General features: G+C 51.1%; 2 protein-coding genes and 1 pseudogene across 5 annotated transcripts in view; 1 reads left to right on the top strand and 2 right to left on the bottom strand.

Annotated features, from left to right (window-relative positions):
• Positions 1-430: 430 nt before the first annotated feature.
• LOC123454366 lies at positions 431-572 on the bottom strand (annotated as a pseudogene).
• Positions 573-3,070: 2,498 nt separating this feature from the next.
• On the top strand, positions 3,071-17,523 carry Slc6a7 (solute carrier family 6 member 7). The gene is made up of 14 exons (XM_004664774.3): positions 3,071-3,211; positions 6,922-7,105; positions 8,621-8,752; positions 8,886-9,120; positions 10,198-10,336; positions 11,592-11,726; positions 12,529-12,632; positions 12,802-12,926; positions 13,641-13,753; positions 13,846-13,977; positions 14,333-14,432; positions 14,578-14,678; positions 15,165-15,332; positions 16,013-17,523. Exons 1-14 carry the CDS (start codon positions 3,179-3,181, stop codon positions 16,223-16,225), a joined length of 1,914 nt encoding a protein of 637 aa, XP_004664831.1. The 5' UTR covers positions 3,071-3,178; the 3' UTR covers positions 16,226-17,523.
• Positions 17,524-24,195: 6,672 nt separating this feature from the next.
• Camk2a (calcium/calmodulin dependent protein kinase II alpha) overlaps positions 24,196-26,893 on the bottom strand; it is a 67,220-nt gene continuing 64,522 nt past the window's right edge. For 2 of the 4 annotated variants that reach the window (XM_045132273.1, XM_045132274.1), the window contains 2 exons: positions 25,799-26,063; positions 24,196-25,563 (listed from right to left, as the gene is read on the bottom strand). In XM_045132273.1, coding sequence (XP_044988208.1) covers positions 25,560-25,563; positions 25,799-26,063 — 269 coding nt within the window. In that variant the 3' untranslated portion in view covers positions 24,196-25,559. The remainder of the gene's footprint in view (positions 25,564-25,798; positions 26,064-26,893) is intronic. The other 2 variants (XM_004664775.2, XM_004664776.2) reach the window with 1 other exon arrangement.

The following is a 26,893-nucleotide window of genomic DNA, read 5'->3' as shown; positions in this document are numbered from 1 at the left end:
CTAACACTTTCCTTAAATCAGTACACATTTCTATTTCATTTCTGGAATGACAAGCAACCAGGTGACATGCTGAGAGGAGGCAAGGAAGGAAAGAAGGGGGGCAGAGAGGGTGTTTGCCACTCTTAATAGCTAGTGTGTCAAGTCACACCTAAGTCCTTCAGATGAGGGACAGGCAGTAGCTAACCATATTTGGTTTGGCTTTTTTCCCATGTGAATGTATGTGAGGTGTGCACACATGTGTATGCATCTCTGTATGTATGTAGGTACATCTGTGTGCATAGGCGTGAGTACACATGTGTACATAGGTGTATGGAGGTCTTATTATGCTATGGCTCTCCACATTATCTCTCTCTCTCTCTCTTTCTTTCCCCTCTCTCCATTCCCTCTCTCTCCTTCCTTCCTTTTCTCCTTCCTTCCTTCTTTCTTGACTTTGTGTCTGTGACCAAATTTATCCCCGAGTGAGGGGAACCAAGTGAGGGGAACAGGACCCATGAGTCACAGGGTTTCTCTGGCAGCCTTCTGGGCCAGTGTCTGCCATCAGTAAGGCAGGCACTAAATTTATCACAGCTGCATACACTATCTTCGTTAAGACAAGGTCCCGGGCCAGGAGTGGTGGCGCACACCTTTAATCCCAGCACTAAGTAGGCAGAGGTAGGAGGATTGCCATGAGTGTGAGGCCACCTTGAAACTACATAGTGAATTCCAGGTCAGCCTGGGCTAGAGTGAGACCCTACCTTGAAAAACAAAAAACAAAACAAAACAAACCCCCAAAAAACAACAAAAGATAAGGTTTGTACGTGGAGCTAGCCAACATGCTCCAGGGATCCTTCTGTCTCTGCTTCCCCAAAGCTGAATTATTGGCTTGAGCTGCCACACTTAGTCTTTATGTGAGTGTTGGGGATCCAAACTTTGGTACTAATGCTTGCTATGTAAGTACTTTACCAACTTAGCCATCTCCCTCGATCCTGTACTTTTGGACACACACACGCACAGTTGGGACTTCAGAGTGATTGATGGGGGTGACACCTTCCAGAAAATCTTAGGGTTTGCTTTTTTCCAAACTCGTGGCTGGTGATGAGAAGATGGTGGTGGAGAGGTGAACTAGAAGCACAGCATGGGTGGGGTCACATCATGATCTTTGTTCCTCTCTGAGTGATTTCCTAAGTCTTTCCTCCAGGCCTCAGTGTCCCCATCTGGGAAGAATGGATCAAGGCCACTTGCATGCCACAGCCCCAATGAGTGTCAACAAAGCTCAGTGGTCAGTTACCCCATGATGTGCTTGCTAAAAGAGGCCAGAAAGAAGCCAGGCTCCTGGGTTCCTGAGCTACCTGTCTTACCCTAACTCCTGTTCCCCAAGTCCTCTGGGCTTTCCAAAGGCTACATAGTCTCAAGTGCAAAATCAGATGAAGCTACAGCCAAGCTGCTGCCTCTCCTTGAGAAGAGGCAGTGGTGGTTCCCAGAGGGGTGGAGGATGAACCATTCTTAGGCCTCCTGTAGTCCCATAGCTTCTGCCTCTCCCCAGGAAGGGCCCATAGCCTTCCAGACTTTATCCCCAAAAGCTCAGAGATATGCTCCGCATGACCTTGGGCACATGGTTCTACTCTTCTGAGACAGTTTCCTCCAGTGTATACGCACGGGACATCTCCGGTTGTTGGAAAGAACAATTATTGACTCCTGGGTGTGGAAGTCTACCATAGTGCCCACAGCAGGAAAATGCACCTTTTCTGGCAACTATAGCCACCCGATACCCTCTTTAGACAGGGGCAGCGGAGAGGAGCTGTTCCCCCAGCCCAGGACTGAAAGTGCTGGTCTGTCTTGTATAGCCAGACTTGCAGGGATGAGTTGGGGAGGAGAGGCAGGTCTTCCATTCAGCTCAGGTGCTCTGAAACTCTCCCTTCCTCCATGTCAGAGAGCAGACCCTTAACCTTGTTTCTCATAAAGACCTTCCCCCATGTGGACGGCAACCTTAGGGATCATGAACTTTGAATGAAGACGCCTTGAGAGGGAAAATGTCACAATGTTATAAATGTGCCCATCTCCCTAGTGCAGTGGTTTAACCCAGCAAACCAACGCACCCCATCAGTCAGCCTTCTTAGATAATGCGTTCCCATCCTAGCCACAGACTTACTGGATTGTCAGGACATTTTGAGAGCGCACCCACTCATATCCTGGGTTGTGGCCCATTTTACAGATGCAAAAGCATAATATTCCTAAATCATACTGTTTGCTGTGGACTGGAGCCAGGTGCTGACACTCTATAAGAATATGGCGGCACTTACCTATCCCTTCTTGCCCAAACCTCCTCATTTAACTCTCATCTCAAGAAAAGAAGTGTTGAAGGAGGCCCATGAATCCTTACTTTGTCCTTGGTGTCATCTGCTAGCTGCGTAGTTTGGGTAAATCACCTAACCTTTCTGTCCTTGGTTTCTTAATCTGTGAAACAGAAGTGTTAAACATCTGTCTCTCCGAGTTGAGAAAACAAGACTTCTGGGATCATTTCAGGTGCTGGATAAGTACTAACTGGATGATTGGCTAATGGTAGAATGAGCAATTCACAGTTAACAGTCAACAAAGGTTAGCTGACCACCTATGTCCCAGCCTCAGGCTTTCTTCCTGACTTCTTCAAACTCCAGTAAAATGATGTTCCTACTCCCTTTTTCCTGGAGAAGAAGCTCTGCTGGATACTTAAGTCACCCAGCAACGAAGAGCCAACGGGGATGCTGGAGCTCAAACCTCTTCCTGCCTCCCCTTTTCCTCACTCAACTAAGTAAAGAAAGGCCCAGAGAGGGCTGCCACTTGCCAAGGTCACTCAGGAGACTGTAGCTGAGGCCTAGGGTACCCCATCCTCACCCACCCGCCCCTCCAATCCGCAACTCTGCGTGCGGAGGAGCGTGTATCCCCCACCTCCGCCACCGTCTGCCCATCTTCAGGTCTGTCTGGGTGTCTCCCCAGCCTCGGCGCCGCGCAGGGAAAGGCAGGACTTTCACAGCGCCCGGCCTGCGCCCCACGCCCGCAGCCGCCAGACGGCAGCGCCTGCGCCCGCGCCAGCCGGAGCGCGGGAGCCGCGAGGGCCAAGAGCAGCGGCCGGCGGACCGGAGCTTGGCAGCCTGGCTCGCTCGTCCTCTCTGCTCGCTCGCCCTCTCTGCTCGCTCGCCTAGGCCGGCGCCAGCCCTCCAAGATGAAGACGCTCCAGGGAGCTCACCGCCGCAAGGTAGGACGCGAGGCGGGTCACACCTGAGCCCGGCACGCAAGTGGGGACGCGAGACCACTCCGGGCTGGGGAGGCCCTGGAGATGCATCACGGGGAGGGGCGGGGTCACCCCTAGCCCTAGCCCCAGCCACCCGAGGGTCCGCACTTAGGGTGCTGGGGGCCGGAGGTTCCCTGGGCCTGGCTCTGAGAACAGGTGTCTGCAACACCAGGAGGCGCGGTGTCCTTGTCTGCTTCCCCAGGAGCTGACTGCGCTTGGGAGTGTTAGAAGCTGAGCGCCAGACTTGAGCTGCGCTGGTGTCCACGAAGATGGGGTCTCGCCCTGGGCTCACTTGGGCACTCTACACTGAAGGGTCTCTGCCAGCCTCAGGCGGACCCACTAGGGTCCTCCCAGCTTTCGCTCTGGGGGGGCACCCTACCTGCCCCTTCTGCTGGCAGCTTGACCTTCACTGGATAGACCTCAGGGGAGACCCCAGGCTGTGCTGAAGGGAGGCAAGAGTGGGGGTGGGGGATTGAAGGATGCGATGGGAGGAGGAGATTCAGCGCAGACCTCAGTGTCTCCCCACTTTGCGCGGGGCGGGGTGGGGGGGCGGAAGGTGGGGTAGGCTGGATCTCCCAGCTGTTTGGTTGGGGAGGAGAGAAGGGGGAATACAAGGGAAGGGGAGTTTTCTGGCCTTAGGTTTTAAGGTGCTCCTGTGCTGCCAGGCAAGGAACCACTGGGATAATTGGGTCTTTTCTAATGGCTAATTGATAGGAGTGATTTCTTGGAGCCATGTGTGGCCTCTTGGGTCCTATTGAGTCCTGTCCCCATTTTTCCAGTGCTTTCTCGCTCTCTCTCCGTTTTCTTTTTTGCTCTCACTCCCCACAAGAGCCCTTGGCCCTCTTTGCCAAAGCCACACATAGTGGGAACAACTATGGAAAACTCTTACCGGATGCTGGGCAGGAGCTTTGCTAGCCTCTCTCCTTTAGTCCTCTCGTGAGTCCAAGGCAGGTCCTTCTATCCCCATTTTATAAACGAGGCAATTGAGGCACACAAGGGCATGTCTTCTGGCTTAACTGGAGATGGAAGCCATTTAGAATCAAGAAACTCCTCTCAGGGTCAACTTCCTAGGCCTCAAAGAGAAGGGAAGGGGGGAGGGGTGAGAAATGCCCAGGAGCTGCACAAACAACATTAGGTCAGGCCAGGGTTAGGATTTTGGTCCTAGTCTGCCCTTGTCTTGCCATTTGACCCTCACTTTCCTCCCTGGAACTTGGTTCCTCATCTGCACATGAAGTAGGTACCTATTGTGTGCCCTTAATATAGGACAGCCTTCTGGATTTGGCTGTCTTTCCAGCTTTCCTCTTCTGGTCTCCAAGGGTGGAGACCTATAACTGCTGTTCCCTGTAGGAGAAGATACAGGTCTACCATACTCAGGTGTGCATTCCTGCATGACCATGAGGTAGAGTGTGGGAGCTCTTGCCCAGGAGGAAGTGGGAAGCAAGCCAGGTAGCTTCCGACCCTGCTCTGTTTACTTGGTTGCTGTCTCTAGACCAGTCCTATCCTCACCATACCAGCCTCCTGGGACTCACCTGATGGTAGGATTGGGGCTCAGGTGGGTTCCTGATTGGCTCAGTTTTGGGAGACCCCATCCCTTGGCCTCAGAGCAGAAGCAAGCTTTCCTCTGATTGGGGGAGGAGGGGGACAAGCTGGCAGTATCCTGCTCTTGGAACTCTTGTTGCCATGGAAACAGAGCAGTCTGCTCTATGAGAATGGAAAGGGCATCTTCTCTGGGGGGATCAGAGAAGCCTCAGTACTGGGACCTCCTGCTAGCTGGCCTGAAATGGGATGGGGTCTCAAGCTGATAGGTCTGCCTTGCCACCCAGTGCTAGAGACTGTGTCAGCTGGGTGCTATGACTTCTTTCTTGGAGCCACCTAGGAGCTTGGGATTTTGGAAGGCTGGTGACATGCAGAGAAGCAGCCTTAGAGGAGGAGGAGGATTCCACAGCCCTGGGTGTTGCCATTACCCTCACTTCAGCACGTCCAAGGCACCAGCAATAAATTCTTACATGTTTGTTTTGACTTTGAATGCATCTTTTTTCATTCTCTGCTGTTGTCACCATCACCTGAGCTCATGCCAGGCTATCCTTGTCACCAGTCACACACAAAATCAGCATCATCGTCACATCACTGTCACTGAGTCAGCCCATCATTGTAATCTCAGCGCTGCCACCCGATCCACTGCCCATTCTTGTTACCACAACAGATACCCTTCAATCACGTGATATACACGCTCCTTCTCTCCTGCCAGGGATCGAACCCAGGTGTGGTACATAATAGGTAAGCGCTCTGCCACTGAGCCACATCCCACCCTTCCTTTCAGCATCCCAAGCCCAGCATGCTGATTGCAGCCAGTACCCAGCGACAATGTCTCTGTTGCTGTAGGGTGGACTGTCTTCGGGGTGGAAATTCCTGGGTCTTACTGGCCAGCTAGTCTAGCCTAATTAGTGAGCTCCAAGCCAATGAAAGATTGAATCTCAAAGAAGATAGTGTTTTTAAAGATGACATCTGCAGTTATCCTCTACCTTCCACATGTTAGCATTCACACTTGTGCATGTGCACCCCCCCAACATACATACATACACATGAAAAGAACACTTTCACAGAATGTCTGTGAACATCCCAAAGAATATGTTTTTGAAACCCATGGTCTACCCTATCTCCTCATTGTCCACATGAGGAAACTGAGGCTCAGATAACTCTCCCAACAGTCACAGTGTATTAGCACTGACCATGGACTGGAGTCACACACAGTCTCCTGTCTCCTAGGTTTTTCTACAAGTAGCATTTCTAGATAGGAAGCCAGGGGGCTCTTTTCTCCTTGGTGCAGACCCTGTCCCACTTACTGATGGACCTGCTTTGTATTTCCATTCTCCTTGGCTCTGAAGGGTGATCTTTAGTGGTAAGCAGGCAAGGTGGGCTTCCCTCTTCTCCTTACCCATTCCCAAAGTCTTGAGCACTGTTCCTGTTAGGCCTCCCCGAACCATAGGACAGTAGTCTGAGTCCTCCTTCAGGGAGGCCCTAATTCTGCCTAGTCCTAGTTCCTGTGCTAAGGATCCACGGCTTCTTCCTTTTTCTTCTTGGACTTCTTTTCCTGACCACCTTCCAATCTGGCCACCTGCCATTTGGACATGCTCCATAATGGCTGAGTGCCCAGATACAGATCAACCTCCAACACAGTGAATGGGTGAGGACATGGGCATTAGCATCAGGAACTCTGGGGTTCAGGCCTAGTTCTAACACCAGCCAAGCAGGTAAAAATCTTGGGTAGATCATGACTTCTCAGCTTTCCTCACATCTAGAATGGTGTAGATGAGTACTTGCTGGTAGAGTTGTTCTTAGATGAAATTAGGTGACATGAGTAGGCTGCTCATTACTATGAGTGCTAGTGTGAGATGATTGTTACTAAGATCATCACCACCATCATCATTGGTGGTGGCAGTATCATCAACCTGGGTCCATCTTTGGCCTACTCCTGTTAGCCAAGATGAGACCAAGTCAGCTGCCCTGATGATCCCTGCAGGTCTGCACTATGTGATTATAGATGATAGCTCTAGACTGTCTGAACCAGGGGAACATCTTTCATTCAGCCCTGTCTTATTCCATACTCTTAGGATTCCCGTTCCAGCCTGGCTTTGACCTTTCTCCCTCCCCACTTTGGTCTCTCTTACTGGCAGCCAATCACCCCAGACCTGCTGATGACTCCCAGTGACCAGGGCGATGTGGACATGGATGTGGACTTTGCAGCAGACAGGGGCAACTGGACGGGCAAGCTGGACTTCCTGCTGTCCTGCATTGGCTACTGTGTGGGCCTGGGGAACGTTTGGCGGTTCCCCTACCGAGCCTATACCAACGGAGGCGGTATGGGCCTGGGTCTTGTTGGGCATATCTGGGATAGTGAGTCCATGCTCAGGTATAGAATCAGCTGGATGTGGCCTCAGCCACTGTCCTCCACATGACATTGGGCTCAGAGGAGGGGGCTTATTTTCCTGACCCCTTTCATTAGCTAAGCCTCTCCTCCCACTTACCATCCCCAGGATGGTATGCCACATGGTTTCCTCCCTGTGATAAGCAAAGAGAGCCGTCCATGTTGTGTGTAAAGAGCTGCACCTGTTGTCATGCGCAGTCCCATTGTCTCCCATCCCCTCCCCAATCTGCTCCATCCATCATTCCCTCTCTAGAATCTTCAGTGGTTCACCTCTCCTGGTCTCTGCCATCCTGATGCAAGCACATGGGCTCTCCTATTTTACAAGAAATTCCCTTTGTCCTTGTTTTTCCATCAAGGTCTGAATCTCACTAATAAGAGCTAGGGTTGAGGGCCAGGCCCTAGGCTTGGTGCCGGCCTCATACCCTATGGTAACCTTTCTAGACAGTTACCACAGAAAAGCTGAGGTAGCTGAGTCTGAAGAGACCAAATTCCCTGTTCAAGGTAACAAGGGACAGCCCAACTTTCCAACCACTATCTTACCTAGGGCAATGTATTTTCACTATTTTCCATTTATCTCAAACACCCTCTATCAAATTTGTCAGAGGAGTATTGACCAAGAGAAATTCAGAAAAAAAAGAACAAGCAAAGTGAAGATATATTTATAAGACTGGAAATGTGACTGCAGAGCCAGTCTCTGACACTCGGAACTACCCTCTCATCTCTCTCCCTGCTTCCCGATTCTTTCTCTTTGTGCTGACTTCACTTTCTCCTCAGACAAGCAGGCTGCCTTCCTGCAGTTAGGGTGGGGACTGTGGCCATAGACACTTCTGAAGTGACTGGGGCTACAGAGTCTAGTAATCTCTGAGCCTCCCAGAACCTCTCTGAATGAGTTTATACAGTATGGCAGGAAAATTGTCTGATTGGCCTGGATTCGGATATGTGCCCACAGAGCTGCAGGAAGGAGACTTGAGGTTGGCTGGTATGACTGCTGCCCTTTCTGAGCCATCTAATGGTGGGTAGCTCTCTGAAGGAGGTAGTTATGGATGTGAGAAGGGAAAGGGAGGCCACCCCCACAGAACCACAGGTGGCATCAGGAGTATATGAGGCAGCATGGTAGGGAAGAAACAGATTCCGAAGGAGCTAACTTCCATGCTAAAAAGAGTGTACACTCTCTGACAGGGAAGCCATTCATCTGCTCACTCATTCAGCAGGTGTTTCTGGAGTTTGCTTTGAGCCTAGCCCTGCTCTGGGCACTGGGGCTCCAGAGGTGAGTATCAGCTCCCTTGGTCTCAATGACCCACAAGCCCAGGTCCCAATCCTCAGGAGAACTGTTCCATCCACCCACAGGTGGCTGGTGATGGTCACTGTCAGAGGACCAGAGAACCAGTGCCAGTTTGGAGGGGAGCTGGCCCACTTGAGTCCCTTTTCTACTGGTTGCCTCCACACAGGTGCCTTTCTTGTGCCCTACTTCTTGATGCTGGCCATCTGTGGCATCCCCCTCTTCTTCCTTGAGCTCTCTCTGGGCCAATTCTCCAGCTTGGGACCCCTGGCTGTCTGGAAAATCAGTCCCCTCTTCAAAGGTGAGATATCAGCGGTGGTGGTTGGGGGTTGGATGGAGCCTGCAGGAGGCAGGGAGTTGCACAGTCCCCAAGCTCTAGCAGAGAGGAGGAGAAGAATGCCCAGTGATGTAATGCCACCCCTTCCTCACCCCAGGTGCCGGGGCAGCCATGCTGCTCATCGTAGGCCTGGTGGCCATCTACTACAACATGATCATCGCCTATGTCCTCTTCTACCTCTTCGCCTCTCTAACCAAAAACCTGCCCTGGGAGCACTGTGGCAACTGGTGGAACACAGAACTCTGCCTTGAGCACAGAGGCCCTAAGGATGGCAATGGAGCACTGCTACTCAACCTCAGTAACACCGTCAGCCCCAGCGAGGAATACTGGAGGTCAGGCAACCCTTCCAGGGTGACAGCTGAGCATGGACTGGAGAAAGGCAGGGCTGGGCTGCCTGCTGCATAGGGCATGTATGTCTATCAGAGGTCAGGAGGCAGTGTTAGGGGGATAGAGAATTCTAATTCTAGCTTCTTGCCTGTCCAACTGTGTGGCTCTGAACAATCTGTTTAGGTTTTATTGCTTTACTTTTTGAACCAAGACAATACTAGTAGCTAATTCAGAAGGTAGTTGATATAGATTAGAGCAAAGAGTGCAAGTAGACTATGCACTCTAGTTCTAGCTGAGAGTAATGATGGTGATGGTAATAGTAATAGGGTCGTTTTAGAGTCTCAGTTTCTTCCTCTCTAACAGGATGTTATCCATTTAGTCATGCATTCATTCTTTGAACTAACATTATAGAGCTATTTCCTGTACCAATAGGTAAAGCATATAGCACAGGGCCTGAGCCTTACAGAGTAAGGACCACCTTAGTTAGTGTAAGAGAAGTGAAACTGTATTTAAGAACTACTGAGAGATTTGAACAAACATTACCACAGTGCCAGGCATCTGCCAGCCCTGGGAACTGTAGTTGTCAGAAGAACATTGAGGCTTATTAGCCTGTCCCAGTGCCCCACTTTAGCTGAGAAAACAAGGGCCAGAGGCTTGTCAATGGCAGCAATGTTGACACTAAGGATTCCTGACTCCAAATTCTATTAAAAAAATATTTTGGGGGGCTGGAGAGATGACTTAGCAGCTCAGGCTCTGCCTGCAAAGCCAAAGGACCTCAGGCTCGATTCCCCAGGAGCTATGTTAGCCAGATGTACAACGTGGTGCATTAATCTGGAGTTCATTTGCAGTGGCTGGAGGCCCTGGCATGCCTTGTGTTCTTCTTGACCAAACCCATATGGAAGGGAGGGAGGTAGAGGCCAACCTCCAGGATTCAGACCTGTTCTGAGCAGAATGTAGAGGAGGATCATGGAGTACCACTTGAAAAACAGCCAGTGGGCCTGGAAGGCTAGACAAGGCTCTCCTTCATGCCTGCAGTGTGTGGCAGGGAGACCAGAGGACACTCAGACCACTGTCTCCCACAGCCGCTATGTCCTGCACATCCAGGGCAGCCAGGGCATCGGCCAGCCTGGGGAGGTCCGCTGGAACCTCTGCCTCTGCCTGCTGCTGGCCTGGGTCATTGTATTCCTCTGCATCCTCAAGGGAGTGAAGTCCTCGGGCAAGGTGAGGCCTGGTGGTGGTAGGAGGGACCCAGAGAGAGGGAGTGGGGAAGGCTCTGCTGGAGGAAGGGTGTGGAAGTGAGAAGGGACAGTGGATCACACTGCTTTGCTATACTTACAAACCTTCCACAGGCCACATCCACAGGTCATTCTAGTGGGCATTTTTATCCAGAGGTTGGCACTTTGCAGGGGCTCTGTGAAGGCTGTGGAAGGCAGAGGGGGCTGGGTATGTGGGGTGCTCTTAGAGATGCAGGTTGCAGATGAGTTGACTGTGGACACTGTGCTTAACTGGAAAGCCCAAAGGATGTGGTTCAGGTGCTGCTGGGCCTAGGGGTTTAGTGGGTTCTGTCAGGAATCTGCCTTTGCTCTCTTGGTGAAGCTTTCCTCCACACTGGCTTCCTTGCTTGTTTCACCTGCTTTCCCAGTTTGCAAATACTGTAGAACTTTGTCTCTTAGGTAAGCTGGGCCATCTACTCATCCCTGATCCTGTCTCTGTGGTCAGGATGGAATGTTCTTCTTAGCTAGACCTAGTCACATATCCATTCCTTCACTGGGCATGGAGTGAGCCCCACCTAGGGAAAGTTGGGGTGCTGTTACCTGTACAAGGTAGACTATATGTGAGGGAGATAGCCAACAGACTGTACTTCAAAGGGAAGAGTAAGGTTGTTCCAGGACTTGGAAACCTCGGTCATTTTTTTCCCTACTGGGAATTGAACCCAGGGCCTTGTGCACACTAGGCAAGTATTCTTCCACTGAACTATGTCCCTGTCCTCCAACATTGGTCATATTTAATTGAAAATTTGTTCCTCTTCCAAGAAAGAGGTGTTGTCTCAAGGATCAGAGTTATGAAAGATGGGATGGAAAGTGTTTGAAAGAGAGGAGGGGTTGCATGGTCACAGCCAAGGCAGAGAACGTAGACTTGATGGGCTAGCAGAAGGCCTGGTTGAAGGTTTGGAAGGGGGCTGTGGGAAGGTAGTGTTTAGGGATGTCCAGTGGTTTGCTGGGGCACGGTGGGCATTGCTGGAGGAGGCTCTTACCACCAGTGCAGGTGGCTTGCACAAGGAGCAGTAGCAGAAAGGGGGCTTGGGTGGCCTTGGGAAGCAGGGCTGTAGCCCTGTGCTGATAGGGAGATGCATGGACACAGGAGGAAAGGAAGGAGACACATTTGAATGGTGGTCACCCACAAGGGTTCTAGGCTGAGGATGTGAGCAGGAGGAGCAGTGTGGAAGGTCCCCTGTCTCCCCCTTGATGTCTTCTAGGTAGTATATTTTACGGCCACCTTCCCGTACCTCATCCTGCTCATGTTGCTGGTGCGAGGAGTTACCCTGCCTGGGGCCTGGAAGGGCATCCAGTTCTATCTCACTCCCCAGTTCCACCATTTGTTGACTTCCAAGGTAAGGAGGGAGCGTGGAAGGAGGGCTCCCTGGGAAAGAGGGGTAGGATTGGGAACCCTCAAGAGGCCAACAGCAGCAGCACTTACCCAGTCATTGTGTGCCTTTATGTATTCTGAAAGTCCTGTGAAGTATACATTATTTTCACTTTACAGATGAATAATATGAAGGTCCCGAAGTTAGGCGGTGGCAGAGATGGGGTTCCAGTTAAGTGTGTCTATCTCTATAACCCAGGGGGTACATTAGTAACATGAATAGTCACAACATAGTCCCAGTAGTGCAGGCTGTTTATTGATGGATGACTGTATCTGGCCCTTCTCTAGAATACATCATAGTGCTTTACTTTACTGTGATTCTCTGTGAGGTAGACACTATTTTATGTCCCTCATTGCAGAGGAGAGACCTGTAGTATAACGAGGTAACAGGGCTCACTCAGACTGTACAGCTAGAGAGAGGTAAAGATGGGCTCCAAGTTTAGGTCTCTCTGATTCTAGGCGGGAAGTCAAGGGGTTGCATGGGCTTATTGCCAACACAAAATGCTTGGCAACTCTGTGTTAGACACGCCTTCCATCAGGACTCAATCTCAGAGACTGCTGCCAGTCCCTGAGTGGGAAACCGAGGCCCACAAAGGGAGACACTTGCCCGCCTGCTGTGCCGTGTAAGTGCTGGAGCTGAAGCTGCTGTTGGCTCACATTTGTGACCCTGGCTGTTCCTCATACCTTGTTGAATGTGTCACCTCACCTCACCTCCTTGCTTTTCTTCCTTGGTCTCCTGTGCATTCCATCTCCCTCCTTCTCTGGTACAGGTATGGATTGAAGCTGCCCTTCAGATCTTCTACTCCCTGGGTGTGGGCTTCGGGGGCCTCCTTACCTTTGCCTCCTACAACACATTTCACCAGAACATTTACAGGTCAGTACTTGAAGCTTCCCAATGCCAACAGCCAAAACAGGTAGCAGGTGGCTAGCCTCTCGCTCGTCAGTAAGAAGGGATACGGAATAGCATCTGCTTCACAGAAAGGGCCCTGTCAGTTGAAGGTGTGACTGGTTCACCCTGGCCCATGTTTGGACTCTCTTGACAGAGACACCTTCATCGTCACTCTGGGCAATGCCGTCACCAGCATCTTGGCTGGCTTCGCCATCTTCTCTGTGCTGGGCTATATGTCTCAGGAACTGGGTGTGCCTGTGGATCAGGTGGCCAAAGCAGGTGGGCAGGGGACAAACTGCCTGGGTTTGGTGAACTAGGCAGAGGGCACAGAAGTAATGCAGGTTGGCAAGGTTGGAGATGGCCATGTCATGTGTGCCTGCATAGGTGTCCATGTACAAATGCGTTGGTGTGCATTAATCTGTGCTGGAGTTTCTTTGTGAGGTTGTCTGATTTTTCCCGTTTTGTTTGTCCAAGCAAGCCATATCCTGGGTTGAGATTCTGTGTGCACTGAGTCCAGAGTGACAGTTATCTATGAATCAGAGTGTCTTGTGTTAATGGACATAAGTACGCGTGCCTGTGGATTTCTTTATGCAAATGATCATATGTAGACCTCTGCTTTAACAAGGGTTTCTATTTGGTTCCTGTGTGCCTTTGTACACTGTGCTAGGCCATTTGGCAGCTTCTATGCATTCTGTGTGCAAGTGATCATGTGCAGACCTGTGTTTTAATGTAGTTTTCCATTTGGCTCCTGTGTGTATTCGTGCACTCTTGAGAAATCATTTATTCATCAGCTCCTATAAAGTGAGCATCTTCAGTGTGCTGGCTTGAGTCCTGAGAAGTAAGGAAGTATTGAACGTGCCCATATAATTTGTGTCTCTGGGTTTGGGGATAGTGAGTGAGTGTGCTCAAGTGGGCTTAAATGACCACGTATACTTGACTGTCTATGTGCCCTCTATGTGCCTGCACTGCTGACCCTGTTCGCCCTGGTCCTAGGCCCTGGCCTGGCCTTTGTTGTCTATCCACAGGCCATGACTATGCTGCCCCTGTCACCCTTCTGGTCCTTCCTCTTCTTCTTTATGCTCCTGACTCTTGGGCTGGACAGCCAGGTGAGCCTTGTTTCCAGGAGTGAACCCTTGTGCGTGGGGTAGGGGTAGGCTGGGGTTTGGAACTCTAACCCCACCTTCACCCCTACCTCCAGTTTGCCTTTCTAGAGACCATTGTGACGGCAGTAACAGATGAGTTCCCATACTACCTGAGACCCAAGAAGGCGGTATTCTCTGGCCTCATCTGTGTGGCCATGTACCTGATGGGGCTGGTCCTCACCACTGACGTGAGTCGTCTGTGGGCAGTGCCAGGCTGGCTGCGCTCACTGAGCCAACTCTGTTCCCACTGTACACCTTGCTTCCCAGGGGAGGTTGTGTGGCCTTGTGGTATAGTCTGGCTCTGGAGTCTGTCTGAAAGGCCTGGGTTCAAGCTTCATTCTTGCATTTGTTGAGTGACTCCAGACAAGTGACTTGCCCTCTCTAACCGTGGCTTCCCTCATCCATAAATGGGGGCTGGAAGGGACACTGCTCTCTGCTGAGGTCATCTTGGTGTCCCCACAGCCTGGCTGCTTCCTGCTCACCTCCTGCTGGGAGATGGGCTCGAGCAGAGGCTGAGGTGAGTGCTGTGCCTTTGCATTCCAGGGGGGCATGTACTGGCTGGTCCTTCTGGATGACTACAGCGCCAGCTTTGGGCTCATGGTGGTGGTGATTACCACATGCCTCGCTGTCACCCGGGTATATGGTGAGAAGGGCTGCAGGAGGTGGGCTGATGTTCTCCCTGGAGAGAGAACAGGGTTTGCTGGGGGTTCTGCATCGAGTCAGGCATGGGGGAGGAGCTACCTGTGGGGCTTGCCATGGAGACATTCTTCTTCCCCTCCCCTGTGCAGGCATCCAGAGGTTCTGCCGAGACATCCATATGATGCTGGGCTTCAAGCCGGGCCTCTACTTCAGGGCCTGTTGGCTGTTCCTGTCCCCAGCCACGCTCCTGGTAACCAAGGGAGGGAGGGAAAGTGGCTGGCTAGGGCTATAAGGCCAGGGACAGTTCCGCTCTGTGGATTCAGTCTAGCCAGGCAACCTTAGCCCTGAGTAGAGCTTCTGTTGGGGCTGTGGAGTGAGCAAGAAGGCCAGCCCACAGCGTGGCCCTCAGGCCCCTGCAGTTGATTGACAAATGGGGGGGGGGGTCTTTAGGCCTGGAAAGGTGTACTCAGGAACGGGATCCCTACACTATGCTGCACTGGTTTTTGGGTGTGTCAGCTGAGTTGTCACAGACTTTGGTACTGGGTCAGCTTTGAGCTGGGCTAGCCCAGGCCTTGTAGATGCCCCATAGATGAACCCTTGAAAGTTCTGGTACAGCTTAGGATTCTGGGTAGATCTGGACTTGACTCTCTCAGGCCTTAAGGTGTCCTAGACCCAGGACATGACACACCCTGGGTCCTTCTTGAGGCCCAGTGATGCTGGAATCTCCGTTCTGCAGGCTTTGCTGATATACAGCATCATCAAGTACCAGCCCTCTGAGTATGGTAGCTACCGCTTCCCTGCCTGGGCTGAGCTGCTGGGCATCCTGATGGGCCTGCTGTCCTGCCTCATGATTCCTGCTGGTATGCTGGTAGCTGTGCTTCGAGAGGAGGGCTCTCTGTGGGAGGTGAGTCATCAGCCTTCCCCACTTACAGTCAGCCTGCCAGACCTGGGCTCCACTCTGGGTCCAGACCCCAGAGCAGAAAACACTTCCCTCTACATCTTATCCAGGGCCAGGTAGGCTTCTTGTAACCTGAAGTCCACATGGACAGCCAGCTTGAGGCTATAGTCCTGAGCATGGACCCTACAGCATACGAGACCTTGGTCAGGGAAGTAGTCAAAATATGACCAATGATGGTAAGTAATAACTGAAGATGAAGGAGCTCTGGAATGGCAAGGCATTTCCTTAGTCAGCTTTCTCTCTTCTGGACTTGGGCTCCAAGAGGAAAGGCCAGAGGCTGAGGCGAGTAAAGCCAGCTTCTAATTTTTTCCTAAATGTTCCCAGTCTGTCTAGACTTAGTATTTTGGGGAAAAGACCACCCAGTGGGCTCCTAGCCTCACCTCTGGATGTTTAGAGGGGAGCCTTGCCTTATAATTATGACAGCCACCCTTGTTCCAGAACCAGCCAGAAGTATCCTGTCAGGATACTCATGATGCCCTCATGAGCATCATGTTTCCCAAGTTACAGATGGTTCCCAGAGGCAGTCTCTAAGTGGCAGAGCCAAGTGCCATTAATCATGGTCAGGTCAGGTCTGAGTGCCTGGTCATAAAAATCACTCAGCGTCCACTGTCATTGTCCTGCCATAGAGGCTCCAGCAGGCCAGCCGGCCAGCCATGGACTGGGGCCCATCACTGGAGGAAAACCGGACGGGCATGTATGTAGCCACGCTGGCTGGGAGCCAGTCACCAAAACCACTGATGGTGCACATGCGCAAATATGGAGGCATCACCAGCTTCGAGAATACAGCCATTGAGGTAGACCGCGAGATTGCTGAGGAAGAGGAGGAGTCCATGATGTGAGATGGGAGGCAGCCAGAGAGGACATCATGCCCAGGCCTCAGTGGCCCTTCCTGGGGACCTGCAGAGGCCAGCCATGCCTACTGGAATTACAAGAGATTACCATGGCAACACCAGTTCTCAGTGCAAGTCTCTCCTTTGTGGCCTCTGGCTCTCCTGGAACCTGTGTCTGGACACACACACACACACACACACACACACACACAGCCTTTTAAAAGCTGGAAATATCCTAATTCAGCCCTCTTTTTTGCAGAAGGACAATGTTTAAACCAGGGAGGGAGCGCCTGGCCCAAGGTCAAATGGCAGAGGACTTGATCCCCAAACCTCTGACCAGCCAGCTCTCTTTCCCTTGAGGCAGCAGGCACCACATTGTCATTTCTGTTCAGGGTCCAGACACTCTTCCATTCAACCCAAACTTAAACTTGGGGTTCAGGGCATCGAGAGGTCTGGAGCTTCCTAAGGCCCTAGAAGTCAGTAAATGAATGGGGGAGAATGGGGTGGATTCCTCTGTGCAAGCCAGGTTCCCAGAAAGTGGGAGCTGGGGTCATGGGTGAGGGAAAGGTTTGCAAAGTGGAGAGAAGAGAAGAGCCTGTGGGTTAAAACTTTCTCTGGGTCAGGAGGAGGCTGACCTGCCAGGACAGAGGGCAAGAATGGCTGGAAATGGTGATATTAGCATGTTACAAGAGGGTTCAAGTGGGAATGAAAATGGCAGGGAGGGGGAACCAGGAAGGCAACATGGGAGGGGAATTGCATGGTATCTCATATCAATTTAGGTCTGTGTAGGGTGGATTGGGGACAGGGTAGAACTGGGAGCCCTTGGAGGGCAGGCAGGACATGCTGGTTGATCTGAGTTAAGGTGGGAGTGGGGAAACTGTGGCCTGGCCCTCACCAGGTAGACCCTGTACCCTGGGTGGCAGGAGGCTTGAGAAGTAGCAGCCACAGACATGGGTGGGAATGAGGGCCACTTCTCCCTTGCCCTGGTGACCCTCACTGTCCCCTCAAGCTTCCAGAACTGTTGGGAACTTGGCTTTGGCTGTGGATGAAGGACAACAAAGACTCAGAGATAGTCCACATCATATCCTGATGCTCCAGGGCCCCTGGCGTATGTGTGAGGACAGAGGGCAAGGGAAAGAAAGCCTCTGCCTTGGGTCCCTTTGAGATGGTGGGTATAGGCACGGCCAAGCAGGTCATTTCCATAGCACTCCCCAGAGGAACAGGGTACCCTCATACAGTGGGACCAGACTCTGTGCCTGTTCCCTCTTGGCTGTTTGTTAATAAACACAAAATGAAGTGGTCCTCCATACCTGTCTCCTTATTGCTGAGGGCACAGTGGGCAGCATAGAATTCTCCCATTGGACAGAGGAGAAATTCAAGGCTCAGCCTCCTCTTCCTCTCCTGCTCTCCTGGCTTCTGGCACTAGCTTTGTCATGGTCTTAATGGCAGGTAGCTAGGGATAAGGCGATTAACTCTGAGCACTCAAAGACCACTTAGTCTTCATTATACATAAGGACAAACAGAGCTCCAGAATGGGTGAGACTTCACTAGGTAAGCTGTGAAGTTTTCTTTTTCTGGCAGCTTTCCTGGTAGGTGTCCCCGCTGGTAAGGGTGGAGCTGGAGGACCAGGCTTGGGAAGGCTTCCTAAGTAGAAGAACCTCCAGCTCTCAGCTCCAGGAGTCAGGACTTGGCCATATAAAAGAACCCCAGGCCTTACAAATGCAGGACTTTGATGGGGAAGAATGGTGGCTGCTTTAAGGTATCAATAAATTCCCCTTAACAATAGCTCAGGCTCTCCTATGCCTTTGTTAATGGCTCTAGTTGGGGAAAGGGATGACTTTACTAGTTGGCATAGGATGAAGAAGCATCTTCCAAAGGCTCTTCTTTTCACACCAGCGACAGGCTCCCTTTGCAGGCAGGCCTCTGGCCTGTAGCTTCTTGCTACACCCTCTGGGATGAAGGCATTCTGCCCACCTGGAGTCATGGTATTAGAAACCTTGTCACCAAGCTGTGACTGTAACAAATAACATGGGAATAGGATGAGAGGATCTTGGAGTCTAGGTTTCAATTCCTCCAAATTCCAGTGTGATCTCAGAAGGGCTGTAAAGGGCCCCAGTTTTGTGTTACCACTTCATCTCCTGTACTTTCCCTGCCCCTCACCTCCCCGGGCCTTCCTCTCAGCCCCAGGCTCTGGACCTGCAGTTCTTGTACTCTCTCACCTGCTGAGCAGGCCCAGGTTCAAGTTCTCCACCCCAAGTGGGTCATCTACTTCTAGTTTCAGCTTGTCTTTCTGCCATGCACCCCTGAAATTTGTGGGGAGCCCTGGGAGCATGTGGGCCTGACTGGCATGGTGGAAGGCACCCTAGGGCCCTTCACTTCTGCCCAGAATTTATCAGAGCAAGTGTTCCCTTGGGTACCAAGAAATGCTGAAATGAGGCACCTGGCTACTATAGTTCATTTATAGTTTATGTCCTGTGAGAGCCCTCCTGGAGGGGCAGAGGGGGAAACAAAGGATGAAGGACTCTTCCCCACTAATGGGAGTAGCTGTATTCTCAAGGCCAGCTCCTCATCTCTCACAGCTGTATGTCACCATGTGTAACACTCCACAATTCTTAGATGCTTGTGGGGACATTTATCCAAGAGTTAAGATAGTGGCCGGCCTATGGGAATCTCCCGGGGCCTTGGGTGCACAGTTTCAGTCTGCCATGCGCTGTCCTTCACGCTCAGTTTTTACCGGTGACTCATGGAAAGTTTGGTTCCTTCAAGTCTCTGCCACTCCCTTGACACTGGGCCTACTCTGGAAGGTTCCACGTGCTTGCCACAGATCCTTGGCTAGCATCCTCCTTCTCCATCTCTGTTGTGCCCCTCCCGCCAGCAGGAAGAACAACAACAACAGGATTCTTCTCAAGCACACTTTATTGGGAGCTCCAGACTGAAAGAGAGAAGGACCCTGACCCTACAGAGCCCCAAGCTTATATACTAGTGGTCAGATGATTGTGCAGTGTCGTCTGATTGGCTTAAGTCTCATCAGCTGACTATGTATCACCCAATCGGGATAGGTGAGCAGCCATGTTAGGATAACATCATGTGCTCATGCACAGACAATTAGGATACAAAAGCAGTAAACAAGCTGACACAGCAAAGCCTGATAAAGCCAGCATGGCTTCCCACACATCTCCACCTGACTTCCTGCTTCTTTAGACTTTGCCTGGGTTGAGAACAGCAGCCCAACCCCTCTGGCCTCCTCCCAGCAACCCCACCAAAGTCACTCTCCTTTTTCTGCATCTGTGAGCTGCAATCCTTAAGAATGTTCACGAATAGGAACAAAGGCAGACTTGGTAGTTGTACCATTGAGCCAGATGGGTTGCCACTGCCAAGCTAGCAGGAGTGCAGGAAACAAGGTGGGAGTGGGCACAGCGATAAACCCACTCATCTGATGGGCCGGGGATGTAGCTTGTTTGGTAGAGGACTTGTCGGGCATGCAAGAAGCCCTGGGCTCCATCACCAACAGTACATAAATCAGTGTGCTGGTGCACACCTGTGATTCTAGCACTCAGGAAGTAGAGGCAGAAAGATCAGGAGTTCAAGGTCATCCTTGGCTATATAACAAGTTCCAGGCTGGCCTGGGACACATAAGACCATGTCTGAAAAAGAAATCATCTCAGCCAAGCCTTGCTTTGGCCTTCACTCTGCTGATAACAGTCAGGGGCCCAGAAAGCTTCAGGATTGAGGGTGGTGGGAGTTCTAGGCAAGGGAGGACTCTGCCATCAGAATCCATCTGGCTGAGTCTAGGGATGATGGAAAAGTGGGAAGCCTGGGGTGGACCTTTCCAACAACTGCATCTTGAGGCTTTCAATGTAACTGTGGGAACATGGGGAGGGGATCTTGGTACAGATCCCCTAATTTGGGTATTTATGAAACTCCAGCTGCCCAGATTCCTACCCAGGCTAAGAGATTTTACTCCCTGAGAGTGAGGCTAATACATCTTTATTTCTACCAAATTCCCTGAGTAAGTCTGCAGTAGCTAGCCCCAGTTCCACATTTGAGAAGCACAGGTTCAAGGTCATTGTTATAATGGGGAAATGGAGGCCCAGAGAGGGGACTCACCCAAAGTCACTCTGTCAGTGATATTTGCCCCTTTTCTCTTGGGGGATAGGCTAGTTTTTCTGTTGCTAAGCAGGGAAGGGACGGGCTAGACTGCCCTGAGAAGCCCTCAGTTCTTGACAATGGGGAGGGAGAAGGACAAGGAGAGGGGCCATTTCCATGGAATGGTACCTGTTCTCCTTTGTCCTGAATAAACACTCCTAGCACCTGCTAGGTGCTTTTCCTGAAGGATTTACAACCCAGGCCTGGAGAAAGCCATTCCAACTGCTGGGGTTCACTCGTATCCTGGAGAGGCACACCACCAGACTCCTAGCTCTCTTGGTGCTCTTCTGGCCTCCACAACATTTTTCTAAGCCTGCTTCTCACAGTTCTTTGCCCTGTCTCCACAGGTCCCTCACACTTATCCTGATGAGATCGCTGCAAAGTCCCAAGTCACATATCTCCTTTTCCTCTAAGGCCAGCCCCCACCTAACCTGTCCTGGGTTCTGCTTCTCTGCACGACTCTTGCAGTCTCACATGTGTCAGACATTCCTGGGAGACAGGAGTCTAGCTCATTCCTGAGGTTTTTCTTTGAGCCCAGCCTGGCTCCAGCACAGCCCACAGAAGCTCTGTTTACTGTGGCTTAGGTCCAACTCCCCTTCCTCTGTCCATACGGAGCCACATCAGGTGGCTTCCCTCACCTTTTGGTAGCACAGCCTCCTTATTTGTGCTTCTCACTGCAGAGATGTTGAGGACTAAGAGCACACACATGCCTGAACTTGGTCAGCACCCAGGAAATGAGAGCCATTGTTGTCATGGGTCAGTAAAATCCATCTGTCTGTGCTTCATCTCATCAACACACACTTACCAGGGTTGGCTCTATGTACCTTGAGGGCTTGTTTGGGGGTCGTAGCAGGTGAGTGCTCCTTGATGGAAGAGCAGTCTTCGTCTATTCTGGGAACGTTGTCCTATTCGACTGGTGCTCAGCTTTGGGAAGGACACACATGGAGTGGTGAGGGAGGAAGGAGACACCCACCTAGCCATCCAAATCAACAGAATGAACTCTGGCGATCAAGGGGTAACAGATGTTGTAGCTAGTCACCCTCAAAACACAGGATTGGCTGTGCAAGGATGAAAATGACTGCTGTGTGCATTCTGAGTGTAGACTTGCTAGCCTGTCGGTGAAGATTACATAGGCTTGTGGCAATGGCAGCCCAAGCAAGCTAGTGTTTAAGCCCTGAACTGCCCAGGTGGAAGATCCTGAGCCTGTGAAGGCAGAGCTAGAGATCTTGACTGTTTGTGGGATCCAGGGCAGGGTGCAAACAAAAATCCTCAGGTCCCTCATGCTCTTTTCAGACTTGGTCTGTGCTCTCACTATGAAGGTCCTCACAAGGGTGCAGGGGCACACTCCTCATAGACTCTCCTCCTAGCCACCACCCCACAAACTAGCAATGGGGTTAGAGCTGCAAAGCAGCATCCTGGCTACAGTCTATGAGAAATTGTGTACTCCAGAAAACATCCCCTTGGCCCTGTGGAATCTTGAGTGGCCATGCTTTAGACTCATCTCACATGCTTGTCCTAGATTTAGCACCAAAAATCTCATGCCAACATACACAATAGCTGGCTGCCCTGTTGAAATCCAAAAACCACTGTCATCATCACAGCCAGGTTAGGGGCTCTGTTGGACCATAGGTGAGCAGTTCAGCTCAGAGAACCTTCCTGTAGCCCATGGGGTCTCTCACAGTCATCTTGCTGTCTAGACCCAAGGCTTTTACGCCAGGCCTTGGGGCCAAAAATATCTTTACAGTTGAGAAACCTTTTTTCCCTTAGCATAATAAGCACATGGCCTCCAAGTGCTCTGAATTTTGGAGTTTGTGATATTGGGCTGAGGAAAGAGAAGAGCTTCTCCTGGAGTAACCTTCTCATTATCCAAGGAAAAGTGAGGCCTGAAGATGAACCTTGACCTGGAAACCCTTGGGAAAGACTAGTTCTTGGCTTGTGACAATCCATAACCTTCCTTTTGTCCTTGCTAAGGGTACGCCAGTGGTCCAAAAAGAATCAGACTCTATCCCTGGCCCTAAAGGTGCAGCATATAATCCAGACATCTTTTCGCCATGATTGGCCCAGCCTTGACCATGTGACCCACACTGGTTCAATCAGAATGAGGACTTGTATTTTGCAGCAGGGGGGGTCTCTGACACAGGAAACACCTCCAGTGGACCCATGCTTGACCGAGACAGGAAAACTTGGAGTCACAGAAGTTTATAGCTATTTATTGCACTGAAAACACCAAGAATAAAACAGATACCCTTTCTCCCTTCCCCACCCCCCAATAGCAGAAAGTTTCAGCAGTGATCATTCAAATTCACAGCCACATATTTAAAAAGAAAAGAAAGAACTGAAACAAATTCCAAAACAATAAAAAAGAAATCAGCATGAGGAGCCTGGCAAACACATCCCCCAAGGGTCTCCCTTTGAAGGGAGCCAGGAGGTCATTGACAGGATTCAAGCCACAGTGACATAAACCCAGGAGATATTTTCCTGTAAACATATTTGCATGCTGGACCCTGGGTTTTGACTTGGCTTTAGCTTTTTATTGTTTGTTTGTTTGTTTATTTATTTATTTTTGCATCTAGAGGGTTTTGGGAGGAGCTGGAGCTAGTCTGGTGAGGGTGGGCTCCAGATACCTTTTATGTGCCAGTTCCCCTGCCTGCCACATCAGGGTCACCCTGATGCCCTGGCCTACATCAGGTTGCTTCCATGTAGACCTGGTCACCCTGGTCTATATCAGGTGGCTGCCTACCCGCAGGAGTGGCCTTTGCACTGGGGGCCACTTCAGACTGGAGTAGGGACCTGCCTCTGCTTCTCTGCTTGTGGAGAGGTACTCAGAGGACAAAAGGTGTGTCAGCCAAGTGAAGGGAGGGACATAGGTGTCCTCCTGCTCAGTTTCTTTTAGTGGAGAAACTAAGACCCCAAGAGGGAGAAGAAGTCACCCAAGGTTACATAGCAAGACTGGTCAGGGCTGAGGGTTGATGCCTATGACCTCTCCCAATCACTTCTCTTTCCCCTGCAGTCCACTTCTGATAAGCAGTAGACAGGCACCAAAGAGGGGAATGAAGAACAGGTGGGAGACAGGGTGGCGACTGGCCAGGCCTAGAATGAATAGAAGGCCTGACTGTAGACAAACCCCATAAGCTTTCACAGCTGGAGTGAGCTTCCTGTTATCATGCATTGGTGCTCCTTTGGCCTGGGTAGGAACACTGAGGAGGAAACTGAGGCTAAAGAAGGGACCAGAACATGCTTTGAAATTACAGCATCATCCCTTGGTGAAGGCCACACCCTCTTTCACTTTTGGCTGGAGATAGCTGTGGGGAACGGGCAGTTCACAGAGGTTTTGCTGCTGGGACAACAGGGTCCCTGGGCATGGGGTAGACCAAGAGCCCACCCTTGGGCCTGGGCAGCAACTTTTCTGCTGAAAACAGAGGACAGTGGAGTGACTTGAACACCAGAGCCACTCTTCTGGTCTGCACTTGTCCCTGTGCCGCAGTATTTGAAAGAAAAGCCTGGCACACAGCTCACAATGAAGGGGGCACCAGAAAGTTCTGGATTAAATATCCCCTCCATTTTTTCCCTAACCAACCTTAGAAAGGCTAGGAGAATCAGAACCTTTCCTCAAGCCTTGAAAACCTGGCTCTTTCTTCCCTAGAATCCTCCCAAGGGGACAATATCTCATGCTGGCAAAACACGGCCACACAGAGGCCAAAGCACAGAGGTGGCAACATAACTCTGAGTTGAACACTGAGAATACAGTTTCTAGTGTTATTATTTTTTTTGTCCCAAACATGTAGTTTGATTTTGCTGAATGTTTTTCTTGTTTTGTTTTGTTTTTTTTTTTGTTTGTTTGTTTTTAAACATACTTACTGCATATAAAGTCATGCAAAGAAAACAGTGCAGACAGGAGATCCCCAAGGGTGAGCCATGGCATTCCACATGAGAGCCAATCCCGGAAGAAGGAGAGAGAGAGAGGAAATGGAAGAAGAGAATGCCATCCAACGTGGAGGGGTGGGGAGAGGAGAGATTTCTAGAATTCTGCTTTGGCCATCAGATGTCAAGGGGAGAGAGGAAATGAAGACACATTCTCGGGAGTGCTTGGAGCTGGTAGGGATGGAGGCTGCACACAGTTGTAAAGGAGGAAGTCCTGAAAAGCACAGCAGTGAGGACTCCAGTGTGCAAAGGAAGCAAAGCAAAGCTTGTATGTCTCCATCCTGACAACTCCCTACCCAGCCCTGATGTGCTGTGTCTTGGTTACACTGGCTCTGGAAGAAGTCTTGAGTCAGCTCTCCTCAGGACCAGAATGGAAGGAGGCTGTGCTCCCTGGGGGCTGAAGTCACCTCATAAAGGACCAAAAAAATAAATAAATAAAATCCAAAACAGAATAAAAACTCCCCCTCACCCTTCTTCCCACCTGATTTCCAACCCTCCTCACAATATTTTGAGAGGTCTAGGTATTACATTAACATGAAATCCAGTTATGAAATACACAGAAGTTTGGCTGTAAAAAGGCATGCGTCCAAGTAGAAGTGATACCTAAATGTTGTTTGCTTTTTGCCCCTGAAACTCAATCAGATCTGTCAAATGGACGACGCTGGAATTCTCCAAGGATGACGGAGGATGGCCAGGCAGGTAGGTGCTGGAGGTGAACCTTGCAGCAGTCTGACTACACCACGACGTCAGTGTAGGAGAGAGACGACAGCAGTGCTCCAGACAGGGGCTCCTGGCATCAGCTTCTCTCCTCCAGAGAGGTTGGCTTGGAGATTGGGGGATTCACTGATGCTTCCCCAGGGACCAGAAGAGAAGGGGCCCAAGAGGGACCCTGGTGACATGCTCTCCTCAGTGCCTGGTAAACAGAGAGGTGGAAGCCTTTGCGCCTCCAGCCAAGGCCAGGCCAGGCCAACAATGGCAGGTGGAAGTTGGGAGATTCTTGGGACCAGCACCCTGGGTACCCAAGCCTGAGGAAGGACCCTCCTGGCAGGGGAAGAGTAAGAGATGAAATGCGAAGATTTGGCCTTTTGCTCTGACATTGTGGTGGTTTTTTTGAATAAGCAGATTTTCTCGATGCAGGTACAGAGGTGATGATGGTAGGGTGATGTGAGAGGGAGAATTCCAGCAAAATCCAAGAGGGAAATAACCAGCAGCCACATTCCACGGAAAAAGAGCGGATCTCTGCGATGCAGCAGTACGGTGGCCCCAGCCTGGCCCTTCAACTGTAAAACACAGTACACACAGTGGCAGGGTGCAGCCCCAGAGCAGCCGCCCACCGCCTCAGGTGAGTCCATACTGTCTCCCAACTTCCTTTCCAGCTCTTCCCCAATCTCCTTCTTGGGGTCTTCCCACTCCCGCTGTAGCCTTCCAGAGGCAGAGGGCAGCAGCCTACTGTGGGAGTGCTCACTCCACCCCAATCAGGCCTACGCTTTATTTCCCCTGGGAATGGATTCTTACTGAGGCAGGACTGAAGGTGCTCCAGATCTGTGAAAGTGGACAATCTGCCATTTGCCATCCCGGCGATGCCAGACGCGAGTCTCCTCTGACTGGGCAGTACGGGGGATGCCACCCGCATCCAGGTACTGTGTGATACGGATGTAGGCGATGCAGGCAGATTCATCACCCATCAGGTGGATGTGGGGATTCAGGATGGTGGTATGCACAGGCTTGCTGTTCCGGGACCACACTGGAGGCAGGGATGGGAAGGGCTGAGGAGACACAACTGGGGAAACTCCTGTCTTATTCCTTCACTTTCTTAACTTCCAGCTGCTATCTCAAGGAAGGCACTTTTGCCTATTTCCTTGGCAGCTGGGGAGTCTCTGGGACAGGGCTCAGCGAGCTGGGGGAGTCAAGGCAGAACTGCTAGATAACCTAGGCAAGAGGGACATCACATCCCAGCTAAGATATAATGGACTTCAAGCATGCTAAATTCTTCAAGCATGGTGGGTGTGGAATTTTCGAATCAGTGTCTTGCATGCATAGAAGTGTGGAGCCCAGATGAGTTATAGAGCCAGATGAAATTGACCTGCTTAAATCCAGAACACTATAGGGGCTAGGAAGGCACCTAAATGAGGTGTGTGTGTGTGTGTGTGTGTGTGTGTGTGTGGCGGGGGCAAGATGGGTGTAAGATGCTTTATGAACTGGGTCTTCAGAGTTGAGCCTCGGTCTGGTCTCTTCTCAGCTCCATGGGGAGCTGGACCCATTATACTGGAACTGGTGCTCCCAAAGCACAGAGGTATAATGACAGCCTCAGCAGTCCATGGAGCTTCGGGATGAGGGCCCCGGGCTCCAGTTTGGGATAGTCAGTTCTCACTGCTAGTTTTGGGGATCACATCTAGTACATTATGATGGTGCAGTTTCTTCTTTACAGCTTTTTATAAGGTGGGGAAAAGCTTGGAGTCTCTGTACTTTTTAAAATTTAGCCAGAAGGGGTGCAAGCCTGGGGTAGGAGGAGGCGAATGGGCCCCAGTAGCAAGGGAATGCTCTCAGGATTGGGACAAGGCCAGGTCTGTCACCACATTTCTGGATTCCTTTGGACAATTCACTTTCCCT

This window comes from Jaculus jaculus, chromosome 13 (genome assembly GCF_020740685.1).
Source record: "Jaculus jaculus isolate mJacJac1 chromosome 13, mJacJac1.mat.Y.cur, whole genome shotgun sequence".
Lineage (NCBI taxonomy): Eukaryota > Metazoa > Chordata > Mammalia > Rodentia > Dipodidae > Jaculus > Jaculus jaculus.
The sequence above is the reverse complement of the archived record's forward strand: the minus strand, read 5'-3'. Positions and strand labels throughout refer to the sequence as shown.